The sequence below is a fragment of the Microplitis demolitor genome, chromosome 3, assembly GCF_026212275.2.
Source record: "Microplitis demolitor isolate Queensland-Clemson2020A chromosome 3, iyMicDemo2.1a, whole genome shotgun sequence".
Taxonomy (NCBI): Eukaryota; Metazoa; Arthropoda; class Insecta; order Hymenoptera; family Braconidae; genus Microplitis; species Microplitis demolitor.
This window is the reverse complement of record NC_068547.1, coordinates 16,184,206-16,202,664: the sequence shown is the minus strand read 5'-3', so window position 1 is coordinate 16,202,664 and position 18,459 is coordinate 16,184,206. Positions and strand designations below refer to the sequence as shown.

General features: G+C 26.8%; 1 protein-coding gene across 3 annotated transcripts in view; it reads right to left on the bottom strand.

Moving 5' to 3' along the window:
- Window positions 1-18,459, bottom strand: part of LOC103571506 (uncharacterized) — a 52,996-nt gene that overhangs the window by 19,565 nt on the left and 14,972 nt on the right. The window contains exon 6 of one of the 3 annotated variants that reach the window (XM_053737333.1): window positions 3,153-3,240. The exons of 1 other annotated variant lie outside the window; for it this stretch is intronic. In XM_053737333.1, coding sequence (XP_053593308.1) covers window positions 3,226-3,240 — 15 coding nt within the window. In that variant the 3' untranslated portion in view covers window positions 3,153-3,225. Of the gene's footprint in view, window positions 1-3,152; window positions 3,241-6,768; window positions 7,106-18,459 lie in introns of those variants that run through there. One more of the 3 variants, XM_053737332.1, reaches the window with a different exon arrangement.

Here is an 18,459-nt window from a genome sequence, read left to right as displayed (position 1 = left end):
ATCTTTCAGTTAAAAAATAAGATATAAAATAGATTTTAGAAAATATTTAAAATATGAAAAAAAAAATGTTAATTAGAGCAATAGTCTTGGATTCATGACTTTTTCATGTCTCTTAATGGTTTTGCTAAGAAATCAGTCAATGGTCTTAAGCTTTTAGAAAATGCATAGAATTACTTTTCAATAATTTTTTTTTGTATATGCATCTTGAATGACATAAACTTCAAGAAAACATATTAAAAATATGAAAAAAATAGTATTATTATATCAATTTTACTGTTCGTCTATTGGTACACCAAAATGAACCCGTGCCCAGTACCGGAACAGCCAATCATATTAATGTTATCTATAGACATTAACGGTGAGTTTTATTGACTGGCTAAATCAAGTACAATATTAATTATTACTGGAGCCCTAATATTTAATGCAGTATGTATGATTGTTATAAAAAATAGATTAAGTATAGATAAACTCTAATTTAAATCATAAAAAATAAATTTTTGTTTTTAGTTTTTTTTTTAAATTATTTTTCTACTATAACCTCAAATGATTTATTTTATTTCTATTCTTTAGTTCAAAATATTTATTTTCATTGAATATTCAATCATTTTAAAATTTTAAATACATTTTACATTATGGGTGTGATATAGCACACACCAGACAAATTTAAAATTATTAATAAATCGAGTAAATAATAAATAATATAAAATTAAAAAAAATACAAACTCAAAAGATTTTAAAATTAATAATGCTTTTTTTGTAAATATTATTTTTTTAATTATTTATCTTATTTATTTATAATTTTAAAGTTATCTGATGTCTGCTACATTCATACTCGTTTTACATTAATATTATTTAATAATTATTAATATTTTCACCATGAATAAATGCAAAAAATAACTTATTTTATTTACTGTTCCGGTATTAGGACAACCGAATTCCCGTATTGGGACAAGGCTATTTCAGCGTTCCGGTATTGGGTCTTTTGGGTGTCATAGAAAAAAATTTTTTTTTTATATTAAATTTAAGAAAAATGAACTAATTTGATTATTTTTGCATTGGTAAATGTCTATTTTATATGATGTAATAAATTATTTTGGTTTATAATTTATTTGAATATTTTTAAAACGATAAAAATCAGTCACATACCCTTCGTCGTTCCGGTATTGGGACATTTACCTTATTAAATTGATTCAATATCAAAAGTTCTAATTTTCAATAATTTGGCATAGAGCAAAAATACAGCTAAAAAATACTTGCACAGTAAAAAATTTTTGTGTCAAATATTTGACACTTTTATGTGTCAATTTAACACTTTTGTATATTAATTCTTTTAAAATTATACAAAAAAATTGTTCAATCATTGACACAAAAAAGAATTTTATGATTCTTTTTAAAATTCGTTTTAACAAATGATAAATAAACATTACGTAAAAAATATGAGTAAATTATAAATGATTTTTAATAAAAAAATACGTAATTGAATAAATATTTGAACCATTAAATTTTATAGAATTTTCTTTATTATTATCTCCAATAATTACAACTATAGTGAGAATTCTCAGAAATTTGAATAAAAATTAATGAAAGTAATAAACAAAAAATTACTCTAGTAAATTAATGATTTGAGTAATTTTCTACTCTAATTCCTGAAAATTTTAATAAATTATTAAAAAGAATGATTTTTTTATTTTCAATTTTTCCCGCTCCCGGTAGTCATTTTGGTTCGGATTCCTTCCCCGTACCTATTTCGCATCAACTAATAAAAATCTTTCTGACGGTACAAATTTAGGCTCTAGAGGCTTATTTTATGGTTTTAGAACAATAACTTCAACCTAAACATGGTAAAAGCGGACAAAAGTACCAAGTTTGGGCCGAAATTATGGTTCTGATGTATAGGTCATCATAGTCTAAAACAATAATTTTAGCCTCCTTGCCTTCCAGTAGGACTTAGAGGCTCAAATTATTTTTTTAATTTCGACTCGGGAGATTAAAAATTAGATCGATTAGTGTTTTTTTTTTCGAGCATTCTCGTGGTCACGAATGTCCACACACTGTGAAAAATCGGGAGTGAATTCAGAGTGATTACGAATTTTATTTCAATCAGCATTCACTCCCTCGCTCGGAGTTTTGGAGTTTTTACAAAAAAATTATTCCGCATACAGAGTAAATAAGGCGTTTGTTTTTTCATCAAAGTGATTTGGATTTTATTTAAATCCGCATTCACTCTTCGATTTGGAGTTTTAATATTAAAATAAACTCCCTTTAGTAGTAAATTCCACTCCGAGGAGAAACCATAAATAAACAGTCATCTGATGGTCCATATCCAATCCGCATTCACTCCCCAAATTTTTTACAATGTACATATTAATTGACATTCAAAGTTTATTAAATTGTATGATATTTTTTAAATCATTATGTTAATGAATTAATTTAATATTGTGTCAGGTTTGTTCCTTAATAAATTATCTATATCATAATATAACATATTTAAGAGTATACTAACTGAAGTGTGGAATAAAATCAAATAGTATTAGTAAGAGGGTCTTTTGCACACCTCGAACGCGAAGCGGAGAAAACACTTTATTTTTTTTATAACATTCTCGAATCAATAAACAGTATGATCGTTGTTACCTTATACCGTAAATAGTAATCTTGCCCCTACACTGTAAAAAATCACCGGGGTAAGTCCAAGCGGGGTAGGTATTAAAATTGGCAGTGTTAAATTTTAACACCAAAAGCGGTGTAAAAAAAAACACCGCTGTCGGTGTAAATATTCTTTACCCGTGTTAAATGAAATTTTCCGATGTTACAATATTTTACTTTGGGAATGTGTGCATATGTGTGTGAGTGTGTACATTCGTGTTTGAGTGTGTGTGCACGCACACGTATGTGCGCTCATGTGTGAGTGCGTGTGTGTCAAGATATTTTTTGCGTTTAATAAACTTCCCAAAGTTAATACTCTAAGCAGTCACAGTTTACCCCGCTGTTACACCGGTTTAAGAAGGGGGGGGGTACGGGCTAAGTCGTGAAAAAAAACGCTTTTTTCAGGAATTTTTTTTAGGCGTATGGATTGAGCAACTTTATTAAAACCTTTTGAACATTATCAAGTTTATATTCAACAACATTAGGTAATTTTTTTAGGTAAGAGTATCCGCAAACAAGCCGGTGATGGAGCTTTTCCCAGAACGTCTTTAAAAAAACATGATTTGCGGTGAGCAGTGTATCTCAGCTGGAAACTATCTGAAAAAAAAACCATTAAAATTTAATCAAAGCATTATTAAAACCTCCCCCCAACGTTCCCTGATTATTTTTTTTTTCATATTTAAATTTTTTGTGGTCATTTTAAATAAAAACTACCATTTATTTAAGAAAATTTGCGTCATTTTGGGGGTGGGAAACCCCTTTGATGTAAAAAAAAATTCTAAAACTCAACGGTGTGGGGAGGTTTTTTATACGTAGAAAGCGTGTACCAAGTTTGAAATGAATCGGTAATGTAGTTTTTAAATAGCAGGGCTCACGGACTTTAAAAAAGTAGTTTCGAGGAAAATGCGTTTAAAATTTTAGATGCTAAAAAAGTTAAAAAAAAAATTAAATTTTTTTTTTTTTAATTTACACTGAATCATCGATTCCAGCTCCATAAAGTAGAGTCCCTGCAGCAGCTTCGATGTCTTCAGCCTCTAGTTTTTAAGAAGACCAATTAGTTAATAACTTCGAGAGTTTTGCTCTGATCGAATTTAAATTTGGAGCCAATATTCTTAAAATGTGTAGCTATAAGAAAATGAAAAAAAATTCGATTTTGAGCCCGTACCCCCCCCCCCCCCCCCTTAACACCGGTATTTTAACTCCGCCGAATTACACCTCCTCTTTTTACAGAGTGTTTCTCTTAGATAAGTGGAAATTTATGAAAAATATAAATTTTTTGAGTTTTTGATTCAAAACAAAGTTGTCAAAAATAACTAAAGACTCTGCTTAATGACAATTAATTTTATAAAATTACAATAATATTTATTAATTATTATTCTTCATATATCATGTAGTTTCGCTTGTTGATATTATGTTTTCTTATCATTAAGTTAAGACGTAGTAAAATATATCAAAGTTTAACAATTATTATTATTGTTATTATTTTACTGTCTCATTTGTGAATAATGTTTACTCAATCAATCGTAGTTACAACGCCTACGTCAATTTAAAATCATTAATATATAATAATAAAAATAATAATAATAATAACAATAATAGTGATAATAATAATACAAACAGTTGAAATATAATTGTGAATGATGTCAAGTAACTGCGACTGAATGGAGGCTCGTCTTATAACCAGCCAATCCGCATAGGCTTTTGCAATGACGTCAAATCTCGACATACCCAACAATTTTTTTTTATTTTTTATAAATTTATCATTTGCTTTAATTTAAAGGCCTTTGTTCAATTTGTTGGCCAATTACCGATATACTGCAAATAAATTTATTAAAATCATGATGCGCTTATAACATACACGTGGTATATATATATATATATATATATATATATATATATATATATATATATATATATATATATATATATATATATAGATTAAATGAAAATAATTTGTTTTGCGGCCTTGTTCCCGAAGAATGTTGATGCACGTATCCACTGCCTGTAAAATCACCACTATGTTCACTACTTTTTTTTCAGATATTTATTATTTAATTTTTTTTCTTTATTCACTCTTCATCTCAATTTTCTATCCATTAATGTTCCGCTCAATCTTTTTATCATGTAGTGTAAAGAGAGAAGGTAGAGATATTTAACTTCAACCGTTCTTTAGATATTATTTTTACTTCGTCCTTCGTCTCTTTTAAAAGTTGAGTGAAAAAAACTTCAGAAGTACAATTTGTATAAAATGAAATATCACTTAATGTTATTTTTTTATTTTCTTGTCTTATCATTTTTATATACTTTACATATGTATTTATGGATTCTGTCTTGCAGTAAGTGTAAATAATTGAATTTGGCAGTATGCCATCAGACAAAAAACTCAGCAATTATTTTTTTTAAACTATTAAATATTATTATCATATTTTTTTTAAATAAATACTTAGTATTTATTGAAAGGAGATAAATATTTATTTTTTTTTATGATTTGTGATCATAGTGTAGGGTACAGTAAATTGCGTCATTCACTTCCGGAGAATAGTTACTGCGCAGTAATATAGATCAATTTATTGATTTCATCGGACCCACGCTCTCTGTAACAAATTTTCTTTTACACTTATAACTTTTAAGTATCAATATAATATATTTATGACAATAATAATTATTAACATACATAGTAAAAATAATAAAGCAATAAAATTAATTAAAAAATTTAGATGACTAATTCATTGACAAAAAAAAACTACAAACACTGTAGAATAAAATATTATTAATGTAAAGAAATAAATTATTTTGAATAAAAAAAAAAAAAAAATTAGAAAAAAATCGGTCTGTTAGTTGACCCTGCGGGCCAGCCCTAAAACTTCCCGCCGTTTTCGAGCTCCTTGAGCTCGAAAAATTGTTGTGGATACATTTTCGAGCTCTTCGAGCTATTTATCTCAAAAATAGTAAACTGTAACTTACAGAATTTAATTTTTAAAGTAATAATTTATAAGTAATAAAAGTCAATTTACTACTCAAAATATTGCATGAGCGTTTGAGGTATGCACTTTTGGATTTTACAAATACTTTTTTTTCTTACTTGAAGTGAAAAAATATCTAATTAAAACTTAAATGTATCCACCTTTTTTTTTCTTTATATATAAAATATTTTTTGCTATGCATATTTTTGTTTTCCTGTACACGGTAAAAAATTTTTGGACTCGGTGTAGTGTAAATGACTCGGTATGAAAATTCACCAAATATCGTGTTAAATTTAGGCGGTATAAATTAAAATTTTTTACACCGTTGTGCGAGTAAATGTGTAATTTACGATAATTTTGCACTAAGAAATTAAATTCAACTATTGAAATGTCGCGCTATAACTTAAATAATATAATAATAATAATATATAATAATTTCAAAACATTTTCAAATGAAGCATGAAATCAAAAAATCAAGAAATTATAAGTTTTGCAAAAACTTGTGTAGACAAGTTTCAGCGTAAATCATATTATTGCTAGAAAGTAAGTCAAAAAAATGTAAGAATTCAACTTACAGGTCCCGGAAAATTCATTGAGTACAGTGAAATAGTAGGAAATTTATAAATTGATGCTACATTAATATTTGTTAATAAAAGTACTAATGTTTATGATGTTAAATATTCAACTTATGGACATCAGTATAAATAAATTAATTATTTTGTTGTTATCAGAAACGATAATGGATTGCCTATTTTCATTGAGATCCGTTATTATTTATTTACAAGAAGATTACATTCGCTGTTTAAGCCTTTTGGAAAATTCAATTTTTACGATCATTTTAATGCTTATTTGATTAATCCAGAAAATATTGATTATATTGCTATTATACATAGGGAAATGTATAATAACAACGAGTGTATTTGCGAAAGGCCAAAAATAATAGGTAACTTCACACCCATCTAATGGGAACATTACACATATCTCTTATCTCAAAACAGCTGCGAGTTCGAAAGTATATATTTACAAATCAAAACATGTATTATTTTTTAGTAGTTTTTTTTCCGTCTAAATTTCATCATTTTATTCGATAAGTAATTTAGAAGGAATAAAATTTTTTTATTTTTTTTTTTTAGTAACATTATGAATTAGTATCTGCATTTAAGAATAATATAATTCTTTTGTTATACAATGCTACCTAAAGTACTTAGTAAATATTCAATAGAACAATTGTTAAAAAAAAATTTTTTTTAATTATTAAGGTATTTTTTTCTGCTAAAGAGTGATGCAAGCATCCTTACAGATTTCATATTAAATTGTTCCTTATATCTGGTACGTTTATAATACTCAATTCGAAGGCTAACTTTGTTGCATCCATTAAGAAATGTTTTGCGAAACCACTTATTATTTATTACCTCTCGATTTTGGTTTTACAGTCGTCAAACTAATAATTATAGCTTTGAGAAATTCTGCCAGGCACGCATACCAACAATCACGAAGGTCTGAAATCAAATCGAAACAGCAATTTTTATTCAATAATATAATTATTGATATTTATCAGTAATTTAAAAAAATATTTTTACATATGTAGATATAAATTTTTAAAGTTCGAATGAATGTTACATCTATAGATATACTGCGAGGGAGTTCAACAAACGTCAATTTTTAACTGTAAATACTGAGAGGCCAGACAATTTTCCGAGAAGACAGGAAGTAGTTTTACTTTGAATTTTCTTGGCAGACGAGATGGCCAACATTGCGTAAAAGCCCTCTTTTCCCTGTTTATCAAAGACAATTATACTGCGGATGAGTGGAAAATATTACTCGATTTACTTGCCAAATAATTTAACATCAAATGCTATACACATTTCACAATTAAATACGTATACATAATTAAGTATATCCATAAAATTATTCTGCTCTATTGCAATTAACATAATATTAAACAATTTAAATGCCCTATAATTCCTCATTTTATACTATTAAATTTATTTTTTCAAATATTGTAGTATAAAAGAATTTAAAAATATTTAAATTTCCTGAGAATAAATCAAATCTACTAAACTTTATCTTAAATTATTGAACCGTCAAAAGATTAATGATGATGATTTATAAATTTTTACTCAAAACACATGTTTTTAATGGCACACTCTATTCCAATCAATAAATATTCGATATCCTAATGTAAAATTATGATGGAATAAAAAAAAAAAAAATAATAATAAAATGATAAGTGATGAAATATCAAAAATCATCGGAACTATACTACACACAAACGGAATGTCTTCTTACGCATAATCTTGTTTCGTTAAACTGATAAGATATGATTAATTAACAATATTTTTTTTTTTATTATTTTTTGTTTGTTTGTGATAATTTTTTTTTCATCGGAAAAAAATATTTATGTTTATATATTTTTAACCTGAATTACTATCAATACACAATATTATTAATTTATTTTAATTTCGGAATCAATTGATTCTAACTCGAGAACTTATTGCTGTCACCTCATGAGAGTCATGCAGTTCTTTTAATATCTAAAATTATTTTTGAATTTTCTTCCATGTCTCCGAAATCTTATTTTAAATAAAAATTTTTAATTTTTACAGTTTAAAAATTTGTCTTTTGGCTTTGGTCTACATTTATAAATAATAGATTTTTTAAGATATTTAAGACATTTTTTCTCAGATCAATAAAAGTAAAATTTTTATAATCTATATAATACACGGAAAAAAATAAACTTTAAAAATTAATGTTTGAAATTATAACCCGGAACACGGGTGTCAATAAGGGGGATTTTAACATTTCAAATAATACATTTGATAATACGTCCCGTAAATTTTCTAAGTATCAGTTACGATTTTCAAAGTTCAAGTAGTAATTTTTCATGCAGAGACAATATATTTTATACTTATCCTGTAATTACTCACGTTTTAATCATAAATGAAAAAATTACTATTTAGAATGATAGTATTTACTCATCACTTTATCATTATATTACTTGTCGTTTTCAATTTATATATTTCATTTTTTCGTGTACATAATCTTTAATAATTAATATTCAAGTGCTGAATGATAAGGTCCCTTCATTCAAAAGGACCATTGAAACCATAAAAATAGCATTCACTATTATAAGAGTTATGTAGTAATAGTTGCCATCAGGCTAACCATGTGTCTCTGTTCTCAGACACTTTGTTTAGGAAAAAATTTATAGAATACCGTCTTAACGAGAGTCGTTTTCATATTTTTCTCACAATGTAATAAAAACTATAGAATTATTACTGAAAACTGTAATAATTATTAGTTTGATGAGTTTCAAAGTTGCTATTATGAATATAACAATAACCTCTTGAATTGATTATCGAGCACCTCATTGATATTTATAGCCAGATGTCATCGTTTTGAAGACCTAAGAAGCTATTTTGACTATTCTCAGATGGACGTCTGACCGCTGTCTATGTGTTTGTGTGTACGTTTATGTGAACCAATTTTTGTTGTACGATATTTGGACTTATCAACCGATTGAAAAGTTCTTTGCGACAATTGAAAGGGCTCACCAAGGCTTAGATTTTGATGCACAACTCGTTAACCGCACGATCGATTTACCTCAATTTAAATCATAATTAAGTGTCAAAAAGATCGTTCAATTACCGCTAATTATGTGCAAATCGGTCGATTAGTTTCAAAAATATCGTCCGACAAATATTACTTTTTTTCGCAAAATATATTTTCTTTCAGTCCAACCATTTTTAGTGCTCTTCGAGCTCTCTAATTAGTGGGACGTTTTAAGGTGGGCCTACAGGGTTAGCCATTTTTAGATTTTTTTTATATTTATCGCACCAATTTATAAATATATATAGAGAAGGCCATTATACATTATACAATACATAGATCATAAAATTTATGAGTCTTTGGTGTAAAATGGAAGAGCATTAAAAAAAAATAAAATACCATTTTGTTTCGAAAACTGACAAATCTTTAAAATTTTCCACTTAGCCTCGGTCTCCCTTAAATATAAGTATTCACATATACTTAAGTGAGTCTAACGCAAACCAGTTCTTTCGTTGAATCATTTATTCTTTCTCTCTCTCGTTCATTAAATATAATAATGTATAATGCAAGCGACTTTCACATCCTCATCATTCATCGAGGTTAGTGCATACACATCATACATTTAACTAAATTGTATTCAGCCATGAATTAATTTTTTATCATCCACATAATCCTTAATGAATGGATAATAACATATTATTTTTATATCATTTTTAAACTTGGAAATTATTCTCATATCCTTCATAGATTAAATTCTCATTATCTTAAATGCTCAATAAATAAATTATTGTTAAAATGTTGAGAACACTCAACACATTAAATGGATTATTAATGAATGTTGTCATTATGTCATTAATAAAATAATATTTAAGTATTATGTTGCTATAGTTAAAAAGAAAAAAACTATATGTAAGCAACTATAAATTTATAAGTACGATGCGCGATTAAAAAGATTAATTGCTCTTGGACTTGGCACATGTACTCGTCGAGTATGATTAGGTCTTGTCGAGCTCATCCAGACAGCGCGACGCCGTTTTATTTGCGTCCAGACGACCGACGCACAGGTGCTCATCAGACTTTGTATCATGTTGTATGTTATTGCTTTACTCTCCTCTTTTATAATTTTTACATTTTATACATCATCAATTATAATATCATTAAATAGTCATTATCATTATCGATAAATTTGTATTTCATTTTCCATTTAACTGTTATATATATTCTTTTTTTTTCAATAATGGATGCTGGAAAAAATATCCTAAAAAAAACGGATACAAAAACATCTAATGTTTTTCATTCGGCAACTAATTTTATTCTATTATCTTTGATACTTAGATTCAAAGGAAAAAATATATCAATAAAACCATGATTTTTTTTTGTTTTTTTAATCAGAACATTCATTTAAGACTATTTTCTTACTCATTAAACGTAAAGATCATCTTAAAAAGAATTTTTGAAAATCAGAAACAAACCAGAAATCAGCCCGAATTTTCACGACAACAACCTCAAATTCATCCTCAGAAAGAGAGATATGTTAAACATATACCAATAACAAATTAATGAAAGAAATTCTTTTTTTTTTTTTTCGTCTATCGTTACCTTTGCAAAATAATGAAACTTCTTAATTTCATCTGGGAGGCTTTGCCCCTGGACCCCACCAGGGCTTTGTCCCTGAACCCCCTAGAAATGTTCTTTTTTCACGAAAGAAATTAGCAAGTGAGTTGATAGACATTGAAAGACATGATACAATCAAGTTGTAAAGAGTATGAAGTTCTACATGAAATCGTGGTCAGCTGAAAAATAGATGTACCGGGTCTATTTTTTCCGCTTCTATTTTTCCCGATTACCGACCGGACCAATAGCAATGCAAAGGAAAAAATACTTTTTTATCTTGATCATATGCAAAATCTTAAATTTATCATTTAGATTTTTATTTAATTTTTTGGCAAAACGGGGCAGCCCTAAAAAAATTGAAAAAAAAATTTTGAGAGTATGAACATTCACGTGTAGAATTAAATAAGAATCATATTTGCAATTTGAAAGAACAACTCCCAACAAAAAATTTTTTTGGAAAAAAAGAAAAATAATTTTAAACATACTAAATTGCAATTTATGTTTTAAAAAAAAATATTCGATATCCCATTCAGCCTGACTCTTTCCTGTCGACTTTAAACAAAATTGTCATACACTGTAAAAAATTTTCAGAGTTAACGCGGATTAAATCCGGAGAGAATGTGAAGCGGATGACTGTTTATTTATTTAAACCCCTCGGAGTGAAATCAACTCCTATTGGGTGTTTATTTTAATTTTAAAACTGTGAATTGGAATAAATGCGGATGTAAATAAAATCCAGATCACCCCGCTGAAAAACTAAACTCCTTATTTACTCCATATGCGGAGTAATTTGTAAATGAAGTGCAATTTCTATCACGGAGAAAAAATAATAATAATAACCATTAATGCGCAGAACAGTAATCCAGTCAATTGAATAAATATAAGTATAGTAAAATATGCTTTTACTATACTTAATCTTTTGCCCAAACACGCTCATTGACCTGATTATTGTTCTGCGCGGCAATGGTTACTGTTATTTTTTCTCCGTGTACTAACAACATAGTAAAAATTTAGTTACTGGCTAAATGTTCTTACAGTCCCAAATTTGATGGGTAACTTTTACTCAAAAATTCTCTGCATGTAGTTTTGATTGCCTCTAGATCAAAATCAGACTTTTTTTCTCACAATATATTGCCTTCTTTTGTTTTTACCCAGGCCAAAATCATAGTTTTACTGCCAGTTATTTTTATTAGTCTGTTTTTTATCGTCTTGAGATCAAAAACATCTTGAAATTTTTGTAAAGATTGTAAGACAGACCAATTAGTCCAAATATAATCTAGTTAGACTGAAATCAGATCAAATTTTTCGACCCGGGTTGTCACATTGATACAATGGAAATTTCATTTTTTACTTTCTCATTAATTGAAATAAAATATTAAATGATACTTCCACCCACTATAGAGTTTAAGACTTATAAATATTATAATATACTGAGTTTTAAATATTATCTATTACATCTTAAAACTCGTCTGATAGTATTACTAAGATACTACTACAATAATCTAACATTAAATTAGTTATATTGCCGAGGAGTTGTTGATTGATTCCAATTAACTCGATCTAATTCAACTCTTTTCACGGTCAACAGGCTATTAGGTCGTTCATAACCAGTCATGTCTTTGGCAATATAGAAAGCACGTGTAAATAAGTACAATTCGAGCCGATAGTATATGCACACACAGATAATACGATAATAAGATAATACGACATTTAGTTGTAATAATAATAAGTTCTGAGTAAAAACTAGTAATTTCAGCTTTAAACCAATTTCAACTGGTAAAACTTGTTAAGTATGGTAAATGACTGGTTAATTATCGTACGATTAGATTCAAGTATTTCGGCAAAGCCGTCTCATAACTAATATTAATTAGACTCACAGCACGATTATTATTGTTTAAATTCATGTGTTACTTAGAGCTCACAAAAAAATATCTATATATTATCTCACAAGTTTTAGGTCGAATAGTTTTTAAAATCTTATGCATACAAATATTTTCAGCGGAACTGAATACTCAACTTTATCTCTACTTAATCTTCACATACTGAGAATTATGTGACCATACGTACTATTCAAGAGTTTAGTCATTCAAATTCTCTTATATCAACAACCTTTTTTTCGGTACTACATTATCAATTTAAATAAATAGAAATAATTTAAAAATTTAAACCACCGAAAACTCGTAGAAACTCTCGTAAACTCTAAATATAAATTATTTGGAAAATTAAATATTTTTTTGTAATTTTCTGTATTTAATTAAATCCAGAGCAAAATAAAACACAATTTCTAAGCGAAAATTTTTTTTTGTTTAAAACTTCTTAGTTACAGTTTGTAGGAAAAAGTAGGGCAACTATATCAGCCCAGGAAAATTTTTTGTTCTTTTTATTTTAATTTTTTTGCTTAAACTTTTTATACTGAGCCAATGACAATAAAAACCAATGTCAACAATTAAATTAATAAATCAACAAGTAGTTAATTAAATAATTTTATTTTTTAATTATTACAATTATTCATCATTTTTTAACATAAAACAATAATTTTTTATCTTAAAACCGGTATTACATTTTCCCTTCATATTTTAAATATGCATTACTCAAATTTGATCAAATTTATTTGTAAATATTAATGAATACATTTTGTTTCATATGATATTGTAAAAATTATGTAAAAATTGAATCCAGTAAATGATGGATGAAAAGTATAAATGAAATAGAATCAAAGCAAAATAACAAATATTTACAACTTATAGAAGAACACAACAGTGTTGCCTCTGAACTCTTCGCGGGGTTTTTTCGTCTGACGGAAAAATTTATTGGCACACGATGTCTTGCGACAAGTGTGTCCATTGCGTGTGGGTTTAAGCTAAATCGGTTACGGTGAATCAACTTTTGAAGAGATGAGAGAACATATGAAGAAAAGAGAAGAAAACGAAGGTGCCAACATCGTCGCGACGTATATGCGACGTAATGTCTAGACGCACAAATCGCTTAAAAACATCCGTTTTAAATAATTCACAACACTTATCGATAGTTGAACTTGGAAATTTTCTAATTTACATAAATTCACCGAGTTTTAACTTCTCTACTTTGATAATATTTAAATTAAATGTTACAATTTTGTTACTTCATATTTTATATAAATATATATATATATATATATATATATATATATATATATATATATTATTATAATTATAATTATTTATACAATGTATCATATATTTTATTTAATCCCAGACTTTACTTGAATCAATTAGACGTCAATCAATTTAATAAGATTGGAATTTGTTTACCGGGTTTTATGAGATCATGATGCATGATGAACGTTATTATCGAAATGATCACGTGGTTCAAATGATCTGATTTGTATAGCATAATATAATAATAACTAATAGTAATAAGCTATTATGTATGCGTGTTTTCGTGTACCAAAAAGACATGACGCACGTGGCGAGGTCAGCTCAATTATCTTATTCTTTGTAACTTTGTAATCGCTAACAATCATAAGTGTTCTGTGATATTATTTTAATTGTATAATATTATATTTCCTCTGTTATTGCCATGTCATTAATCAAAATAATTATCAAAATTTATTTATTTTTTACTATTTAAAACGTGTATAAAGATGATTATTTTTAATATAGAAAATCTCGAGCAAAATGAGTACACGAATTTTTTTTTAACAATTTGAGTCGTTTGATTTTGATGTCACTAATACTCTCCAATCGTATTACTTTACTTAAAAACATTCGTTCTAGAAATTAAAAAAATTGGTTTTTTACAGATAGTAGGAAATCTGTTTCGTATCGAAATTTAAATCGTAGATTGAACGTACTAGACGTTAAAAACGTAAATTCAACCTTTCAAGACGTAAATAGCCGTAAAAACGTATTTTAGACGTAGTTGACGTACAAAAACGTAAATAAGACTTTCGTAATCGTATATACAACCTTTCAAAACTTGCAATACAAAAATTAAATTTTATCGGAAATATTTCAATACCAAAAAAAACATATCTAGCAGCCAAAAGATGAGAAATATAAATTTTCAGCAGCTATTGGAAAATATTTTGGGCCTTAAAAAAGATAAATCTTTGAGACTCTATACTTTCTTAATTAGCTTACGAACCATCAGTAGAGTTATCTCCTACAAGGCTCAAAAAATTTTTCAAAAGCTCCTGAAAATATTTATTCCTCGCCTTCGGGCTGCTAGATAGGTTTTTTTGGCAATGAAATGTTTCTGATATAGTTTCATTTTTTATTGCAAATTTGATAGATTGTGTCTACGATTACGCAAGTCTTATTTACGTTTTCGTCCTTCAACTACGTCTAAAATACGTTTTTACGGCTATTTACGTCTTGAAAGGTTGAATTTACGTTTACAACGTCTAGTACAATCTACAATTTAAATTTCGACTTAGAATTCTTCAATTATAAGTGAAAATTGGAAAAAAATGCAATGTAAAAAATATGCAAAGTGGATGACTTTTTATTTATATAATTTCCTCGGAGTGAATTTCGCTCTGAAAGAAAGTTTCAGAAAATATTAATTATAAAAAAAAATTACTCATACATAGTGAAATTAGGTCTTTAATATTTTGACATTTATATTAAGTATGGAAATAATTACGAGCTTCCTTTCCATATATTCACGCAAAATGGTTTTTAAAAATTAAAAGCAGCTGATAATAAAACTTTAACAAGTATAATTCCACTGAGTCACAAACTGTCGTATGACTTACATCAACCATACCACGAGATAACATTTCATATTGTACCAAAATATTAAATATTTCCATAAGAACTATGTCACTATAGCTAGTTAATAATTTAATATTTTCAATATGTATTATATTTATGAAATTATATTTTTGTAAGTTACTAAAATATTTTATAAATTAAAAACATAATATTTTAAGTTTAATCATCATTATCTCAATCAATTATTTATTGAAATAATTATATTTCTAATTAACAGCGAATTAAAATAAAATCTGTATTCACTCTGGAGTCACTCCCGATTTTTCGCAGTATGTGTACTAAGATTTTGAAAAATGTCTTCTTTCTTTGGCGTCCTTATTTCGCCCAATTTTCTCCTCTATCAATAATTTTTTTAATATTTATGTATATTTCAAATTTAAAATCAAATATTTACATTATGACTATATGTAATCCCTTTAAAAATTACCAAGTATCAGTAACTGCGTAAAAAAGATAAGTATTCCCATGATTAAAATTCCTTCTTGAATCACCACTTGTATTAACCAGCAAAATAATAATCTGATAAATTTTTTCTGACTGCAAGTATATTCTGAAACACCTGCATTGATTTCATCATTATCAATCGATATCCCCAATTATTATTCAACATACTGATATATTAGGTACTAATAAATCACTTGTGATAAAATTTAATCAATTAAGATGTAAACATGATCAAAGAACGTTGATCTCGTCTGCGCCTTGACTCGTTGTTTTATACTTTTTACATTTAGTATTTATATTTAAGTCTCTCGTGATAAATAATAAGCGGTGGTGTGACGTGTGACCGATTTATATGTACATATATATACCCATCTGTTAAATTAATCACAGATGAAGATGAACATCTGTTCAACTCTGGAATGCATATAATGCAAAGATCGAAAGTTAAACATTAACGAGGATCAATCGACGATGATTGGGTTAACCCATTCTTAACTCCACTCGGAAATGAAATAACGTCATCAAATAAAGAAAAGAAGATCAAAACAACAATGTACAAATGCAATCATATGTACTATAGCATGTGTTACACGATATTAACCATGGGAATAACAACCGTTTTTAAATGCCCCTGGGCTTAATGCCCTCAGCTAATAAATACTCAAATCTTATTTCAATATATTATCATCACATATTAATAGCTGTTTATTTACAATGTCTGTATACGTATTTTTAACTAGTTATTTTATTTTATATATTAAGAAAATTTTTATAAATCGGTCACAAATAAATTATGTAAATAACACATATGTTTCACTTCCGAATTGAAGACAGATTATGGGGGAGAGGGGGAGGGGGCAAAACATGGTACCCTCTAAATTTTATAATATATATTTTTTTTTTAAACTCCAAAATCACTTTTGTGAATATAATTGAGCATTATTTTGAATTTTTTTTTCAACATTTTCAAAAAATTTTGTTTTTGTAAAAAAATAGTATGAAATCGATTTGATTTCTTTTCTTTTCAATTTACAATAATAAAAAATTCCCAGTGTCGAAATACTTCAGATATATTTCAATAATTAACTTACAAATATTTATAATTTGTAAAATTTAATTTAGGTGAAACTAAATAATTTTTTAAGCAATATATATGGTTGTTTTTTCAAAAATATCTTCTTTGGAATTGAAACTTACTTGAATCTTTTACTTCAAAATTAATAATAAAAAGTGATTAATAAATAAAAAATTAACAATTTAAAGGAGGTAGTTAAACTTTTTGAAAAATCTAAAGTGTCAGTCGAAAAATGTTAATCACTTTTGTTTTATGATAAAAACTATTATAATTATATTTTTTCTTCCTTTGCATTCAATAATTATGTGAAATTTAATTTTTCATTATATAAATTACTTACAGGAAAAATTAATTTAATCAAATTTATTTAATATCCAGAAATTATTTTTTTTTTTTACTTCTTTTAGGTGGTATCCCATTTTGACCACAAAAAATTAATTTGTTTTTTCATGGCAACTGAATATTTTTTCTATTTACTCTGAAAATCATTAAAGAAAAGAAGATATAATGCATCGGATCTCCGAAAGCTTGGTATTTCCTTCAAAAGGTTTTTTTTTAGCGACAAACCATATTTCTTTGGTCATAAAAATTAATTACTGGAAAGAATTAAAAAAACAAAAAAATATTTTCAAAAATTGATTTATTTTTCAAAAAATTGATTTTTTCGAAACTTTTATTTCTTATCATGTTCACAATGCTTTTGATGTTAAACGAGAATCATTCAAATAAATCGTGACTTTCTTATACATAATAACTACATTTTACTTTCTTTATATTTATTGACGTGTAATACTTGTCATAAAAAAAATATTTTATATTTCGCAAAATTTAAAAACTCAAGTTTAATAAAATAGCCTGAAGCTCTAAAACAGATTTACGGACTGATTGATTAGACTTTATGTTTACTAAAATTTTTTCTCAATTAATTATTGAATATATGTATTAATGCTTAATTAAATTAATTTTAAAATATAAGTTAGTCAGAAAATAAAAAAATTAAACGAAAAAGTAAACAAACTTTAAGGTGTGTAATTACATCATTCAAACTCTTTTATGACTATGAAATAAAGTTACTTATTTAATGTCAAAAGTTAATGAGAAGAGGAGAAGCTAAATAGTATCTCTTACCTAAAAAAAATTTTTTTTAATTAAAAAAAAATTCCGCTCAATAACTATACTTTCCATTATGATTGTATTGGGGTTTACGTATAATTATGTTTTCTAACGTAACTAAGATAAAAAAAAACAACAACTAGAAAATGATTAAGCGTGAGACTTAAATATTTGTAACTTTTTAATTTTTTTTTTTTATTACTATTGCAAAGGTCCATGTGAACGACCAGTTAATTAGTGGACGTCAAACAAACCAAAGCGTCCGCCAGGAATTCCATTTATTTTTTACGATCGTACGGAG